This window comes from Polypterus senegalus, chromosome 6 (genome assembly GCF_016835505.1).
Source record: "Polypterus senegalus isolate Bchr_013 chromosome 6, ASM1683550v1, whole genome shotgun sequence".
NCBI classification, from domain to species: Eukaryota; Metazoa; Chordata; class Cladistia; order Polypteriformes; family Polypteridae; genus Polypterus; species Polypterus senegalus.
In genome coordinates this window covers 95477788-95484580 of record NC_053159.1, presented here as the reverse complement: position 1 = coordinate 95484580, position 6793 = coordinate 95477788, and the positions used below count along the sequence as shown (strand labels likewise).

The 6793-nt window shown below is 37.8% G+C and overlaps 1 protein-coding gene across 1 annotated transcript; it reads right to left on the bottom strand.

The window, feature by feature from the left end:
* Positions 1 to 443: 443 nt before the first annotated feature.
* On the bottom strand, positions 444 to 3972 carry LOC120531297 (fibrinogen-like protein 1-like protein). Its single transcript, XM_039756567.1, has 3 exons — positions 3887 to 3972; positions 3313 to 3462; positions 444 to 1228 (listed from the first exon to the last, which is right to left on the bottom strand). The coding sequence occupies exons 1-3, from the start codon at positions 3888 to 3890 to the stop codon at positions 597 to 599; spliced, it is 786 nt and encodes a 261-aa protein (XP_039612501.1). The 5' UTR covers positions 3891 to 3972; the 3' UTR covers positions 444 to 596.
* Between the last annotated feature and the right edge of the window lie 2821 nt (positions 3973 to 6793).

Here is a 6793-nt window from a genome sequence, read left to right as displayed (position 1 = left end):
CTTAAAACACAAGCAGGTTAAGTAACTGATTCACTTTCTCACATTGAATCAGGCAGGGACTGAACCAGCAATATTCTGAATTAAAGTCCACTGCCTTAGCCATTTTGCCAAACTGAGTTTTAATGTTGACACAGAGTGCTTGTATAATGAAAGTCAAAGGTCTTCAAGTACGCTGTCATTCAGGCCAAGACGTCAAACAGCCATATGTGCATTCCTATCAGAGATGGCCTTGGCAGCTCACATTAATGAATGGTAGTCAAGCTTTAAAAAGACTTTGATGGTGAGTTAGTGTATGCTTATGCATCTAACATTATATTGTATTGCTACAGTACCTGATATTTTATGTGTGTTTGCATGTGAAATTTACCGCTTGTTATTTCCTACTAAAAACACATTATTATAGTAAACATATCTTCAACTACATAAATCCAAAAAACTTCAAGTTTGGAAGACAGAGTACTTTATTTTTTAAGCACCTATAGCAAAGGTATTTCTGTTTTATTGCAAACCTTACAGATAACATGATTTTTAACAGCCACATTTCTACAAGCTCCAATACTAATGAAATGAAACTGATGCAAATATAGCAGTCACATTTAAGGCAACCCTTGGCAAATTTCTGAAGGTCTGATCATTATGAGTGAGGCTTCACAGTTGCCTTGGCAAAGGGTGTTCCAGTAAATGTAGCCCTTCCCATTGAGCTGCACAGTAACACAGTTGTCATACCACCAGCCACCATTGTAAGAAGTGGCACAGTTACCACTGTTACGATCTTGGTCTTTGTCCTTAGTGGAGAACTTCATATTGTCGTGAATTGAAGTGCCGTCAATCATGAAATCAGGAGCCGTGCCATCGTATTTACCCAGTCGCAGAGCATAGCCTCTTGACTCCTCATCCAAACTAAAGGTGTCGTATTCAGCATACCTAGTGTCAGTCTTTGTAGCATTGAGCACAATTCTTGCCTTGTATGTCTGTTGAGTAGTTAACTTGTAGATGTATTCATTTCCCAACCAGTGATCTCCCTCCACATTGCCAAAGCCATACTTATAGGTAGACCATGATTCTCTCCATTCAATCTCAGTGGCAATGGTGTTCTTCTGGATTACAGTCCACTTTTGGTTATTCTCAGTTATACAGTAGACGACCAGTGGGTGTGTATTATTGAGCTGAATTATATAAAGCCCATCAGGGTAACTGGGAGGAAAACCACTACAATCACTGGGGTAAACTGTAAAATAATTGGTGAAGAGACTTTCAGCAAAACTTCAGTCTGACAAGGAAAAAGGCATTTTTAACAGAGAGAGACACTGTCATGCTCTTTCTTTGTCCACTCTTTCTACTTTGCAGTTCGTCTCCTGTCCCAACTGTCATTTGCAGTTGTGTGTAACTATTTAGTTTTGTTGGGGAACCCACATGGTTGTGACATTATCCAGTGACAATCAGATACCACCCAGCATTTGGGTTCTTTCTACTTTTTATGCCTCTTTTTCTGTTCTGCCTCTGTTTTATGACATTTTTTGATAGCTTTATGGTTGACTATTAAATTATCCTTTATTAAATTCTCATTTGCCCCTTTGTTTTCTCTGTTTTGTCTAATTGAATAGTGAACTTGGACCAGTGTGACTATAAATTAGGAATGCAGATGAAGGGCCAAATATGAAATAATTAGAAACAAAAGAAATTACAGTCATTAAAAGACATCCTATAAGTATGTGGAGAAGGGGAAAGAGTATGACAGTTCAGTATTCTTTTGACTATAAATAACAAACTTATCATCCATTAAAGCAATTAGCAAATTCAAGATGAAGCACAACAGGGGAAATGACATTAGGCACTAGTGGCTCTAAGAAACACCAGGCCAAACCCCAAGCTAAACTATTTCATCTGACATCTCCTTTGTTATAAATCAAGAGGCTATAATATGAAACCCCCTGGAGTTCACCCACCGCATTTCTGTGTATGTGAATAAAGTTTTGTAAATGTGTAATACTCATAAGACATGCATCCATACCGAGATTTATAAAAGTCATACGGCATGTTTACAAATTAACATTTTTAATACTCATAAGGTGTAGTTCCAAATCTTGGTGCTGTTTTTCAATCCATATATTTTTTATTCATTACTTATTACCTTACTTCAAAAAAATACTTACAGTGTCAAAATGGTTAGAACTGGTGCTTCATTGACCCAGCTTCCTGGGTTTGAAAACTGTACCTGGTTATCTTCTGCATGTTCTCCCCATGTCTGCTTGAGTTTTCCTCACACAAACTCAACAATGTGTAGGTTAGGTCATCCGAGGATTCTGAACTGACCCCTGTGTGATTGCGTGTGCTGGAGTGAGTGGATGCCACAATGTCCAGGGCTATGTCCTGCTTGGCACTGAGTGCTGAGTTAACATGTTGTGTAATAGTTTACTGTCCTCTTAGCATTGGTTTGGGAGGGTTTAAGTAAATTATCAGAAATCCTGTTGTTAAAGAACTTAATGCCCAAGAGTGTGTCTATTATTTTTATTTTTCAGCTTCACTGAATTCACTTTCCAAGTAATTTTAAATGTTTCTCACCAGGTAATTTAGAGTCACCTGGAGGAGAACCCATGCAAAAGAAATTAGAAACATTTCAAATACACTAAAAGAGCCAGGACTGATTTAAACCTAGTCTCTGGGCAGTGAGACAGCAAAGCTAACTATTGTATCACAGTGAAGCTCTAGAAAGAGGATTTAAAAAAGGCCTCTTTCAAGAAAACAAGGATTTAATTAAAGGCAAAAGTAGGCTACCGATCAAAAATAGTGATGGATTGAAATCAACAAGCTATGGTTTTCTCTCCGTAAAATTAGGATGGGGACCATGGCACTCAGACTTTAATGTCAGTGTATAAGATTAGATCCAGCACTGGTTTAAAGAGTCAGAAATAGTTGTGATATGTCATAGTTGATGTTTCTACATTGGACATGTATTTTGGTCAGCATGAGCTGTAGCCTAATGGAAATCTTAAATGCTGGATCAATGTAAGGAGCCCACATATTACTTGAAAGTTGTTATAAAGGAGAGGTAAAATGGGATATATATATATATATATATATATATATATATATATATATATATATATATATATATATATATATATATTAAATGTGATCAAGGACACCATATAGTGGTTTGAAGGATGAAAGCTGTTGAAGCCAAAATTGCATTTTCCAAAGTTTTGAATAAATAGTAATTAGTTGCTTAAAAAATATTGTTAAAAACTCTTCATTAGGTCAGTGCAACCTGTAATGTTTTGATGGTCAGAATATATCTTTAGGTCAACTTACCACTAGTAGATCTTGGGGTGCGAGGATTGTGAATCTTGATAGGGACCTCTTTTAGGAGGTGAGAGTTTTCAACTTTCACATGTATTCTTTTAGATTCAGTGGTTTGGACCATAACCATCAGGAGAATGGCAGCCAAGAAATTGATGGATTCTAGAGAGACACACACAGTTGCCCATTCGTTCATGGACATTAATGAACAATCACAATGCTGTTTTCTCAATGGAATATAAATATGCTCATCATTTCTGACATCCAGTAATCTCTCAACACATACAATTCAAATGTCAAGCACTAAAGTCTAATATCACTATGCCATTCTTAGTTTCATCATGATTGCCTTGTACATAATTAATTTGCTTGATAACCCAGCTATGGACACTGTAATGCTGTGGTTCATGATAACATCACTCACTTACATTTTTACAAAAGTGCTCTGCCTTATTAAAGGATTCACATTCCCTCCACTCTCATAGTCTATGGCTATAGTTGGTCTCCCTCTGTTTCCCTTTTTTGACCCCACACATTCAAATCTGCAATACTATGAAGATGTCTGCAATTCAAAAGTTAGACATACCCATGTTGACTCAGCTGAAGTGCTTCTGTTGCAGTCAAAGCCCTCACGTTCCTTATATAGACATCTCTGAACCACTCCTCCCATTGTTCTTTTTCATTGGCCTCAGTTCAGACTGACACTTTGTGGGTCAATAAATCTTGCACAATTAAATAAAGTAAACTACTTAGTGGGGCAAATGCTAAAAATAAATATTAGCATTTTTGGGTATCATATCAAAGATAGCTTAGAATTCAAGGTTCCTGGAATAAATATGAAATGTTGACTTTTTTGTTTATTTTCCTCAACCAGCTTGTATGTGATATCAAAGACTATCTGAGTGTTTTAATGTGCTTGAATTGAAATACTTTCCCATTAAGCCTTTCCATTTTTAACTGAATAATTGCCATTTGTGATTAATTAGAAGATTATTGTAATCCTGCTGCATGATTCACAGATATGGCCACTGTGACAGAGTTGCAACAATGGTGCAGTATGTTGATGGTAATGGAAGAATGTTCTTTAACTTGATATAATAATACTAATGAGAGGAGAACTTTCAGCACAAACATGTGTTTATTCCGTATTGTGCAAGCTGGGTCTTGATCATCGATTCTAGAACCAACAGTGCTTGGTTTGGTCATTTATAATGATAAACATGTAATTATACTATTTTGGCGGCACAGTGACGCAGTGGGTAGCGCTGCTGCCTCGCAGTTAACACACTCAGGTTCGCTACCCAGAGTTTGCATGTTCTCCCCGTGTCTGCCTGTGTGTGTATGTGCCCTGCGATGGGTTGGCACCCTGCCCAAGGTTTGTTTCCTGCCTTGCGCTCTGTGTTGGCTGGGATTGGCTCCAGCAGAACCCCATGACTCTGTAGTTAGGATATAGCGGGTTGGATAATGGATGGATGGATGTACTATTTTTCTTTTTTTTTAATTCTCTCCTGCAGTGCTAGTATTAGAATGCACACTCACATCTTAAACACAGCTGGCAATCTCTTGCACTTTTGACAACACCATAACATTAAAAGAAGGCCCTACAGAGCCATTCAATATGTTGGCTACTGTATTAGTGCATGTAGACAAAGCGTTACACATCAAATCAGCAAAGACATCAAAAAAGCACAGCACATCATAGGACACAAACCACTAACAACAGTCTCTTACATTATATATCAAAACAGTCAGAAAGGTTATTGTAGCATCACTGCCAGCTGCTCAATAACTTCATAAAAACATGATTTAAACATATTATTTCTTAGTTGAAGATACTTGGTTCGATGTCCACAGTCTGAGGACTGAAGTTTTGATTTGTAAGAAATCTTTCTGAGACGCATACTTAAAGCAAGCTATGTGGCTACTAAGCGCATTGCCATACATAAGAGTTTTGCAATAACAATACATCTGATTTGAATAGTGCTGATGTGAATGGGGATTAAAGGCTGTGCACTAGTGTATTTAGCATCAGTTAAGACAGTCAGTGTGGAAAACTGCACAAATAAACTAGTCACATCTGAAATTTGGCAAAAATTCAAAACCTTTTTAAGAATAAAACGAGACATCTAAATTGGGGCTGATGTACAGATTTCCCCAAACATATGCAGCATCTTCTCATTCTAACACAGCAAATAGATGAAGACAAGGATTAGCAATTAGATGACACCTCTGGAATGACTACATAACATATTATTTTATGTGGCGCCTCAGGCAACATTAGCATTACCTAAAGTTCATATAGGAGGAGATAATGATCAGAGAGGGGGAATGATGGCAAGCTTTCTGTAGACACATAAGGGTGAATGCCTCCAAAATGTCACTCCTGATATATGAGCCCTACATACTGTGACATGGTAGAAACTTTGTGTGAAGTAATAAGCTGTGCTAAAAGTTGAGGGACTATCTATGCTGCTTGCAGTGTGTGCACAACTATAGAATACACAGTTCAATTCAATCACCTAGAGTGCTATACAGTAATTTCAGATAATAATTTAAGTCCACTGTGCCAACCCCGGGTTCAGCGGATAATTACTATCACCAGAGCCCTTAAGTTTTCTTCCTTGCACATGTATGTGACAATATATATTTAAATGAGGGGGACCCAAAAATTCCCAGAATCAGTCAATCGCAGTGGAGTAAGGTGTAGTTATCAACCATGCCACTAGATATCGCATGACTACAGTCTGCCAAGTGGCATTGTGCTGAGTTCATCAAGATGTGCATTTCTGACATTTATTCTATAATCTAGCCGGTTACTTTGGTCATCAAACAGCAAAACAATTATGACTGTGTTTTTCAACATTAATGGATATGTTAATATGGAGTTCCCCCATGAACAGAGTGTTATTAAGCAACACTATCCTAAACTACTGAGGCATCTGCGGGTATAAATCAGAAAAAAGATTCCAGTAGTTTCCATGTAGTGGCACCACCATTACAGCCATCCGGCACACACTCAAGCACAATCACCACTTTACCAGTCACAGAGTTTATAATAATGTCAAATAATGTGGTTGTTGTTTCAAACCTCCCATATTTGCCAGATATCACTACCTGTGACATTATCTTTTTACCAAAATTAAAATTGAGACTGAAGGGAAGATAATTTCCTACCATATTAGAAATCCAGGATAAAATTGCAGGAGGTTGTAGACACAGTAATAACATATAAGTAGAGGAGATGTTTCTTGGAATGGAAGAAGCTCCGGGACAAGTGTACGAAGTCTGTCCGGAAAAAGTCCAGCCATTAATATCACAAGAACAGTATGTGTAGCATAGATGTAACCTGGCAGCCTAGGATTGTGGACTGTAATATTTATGCATGAACAATGACAACTTCACTGGAATGGGGTAACGGGGGGGTTTCATGCTAGATGCCGTTGAGTGAGCATGTGTACTGTGTGGCCATCCCATTCAGAGCAAGTAGAGCAAC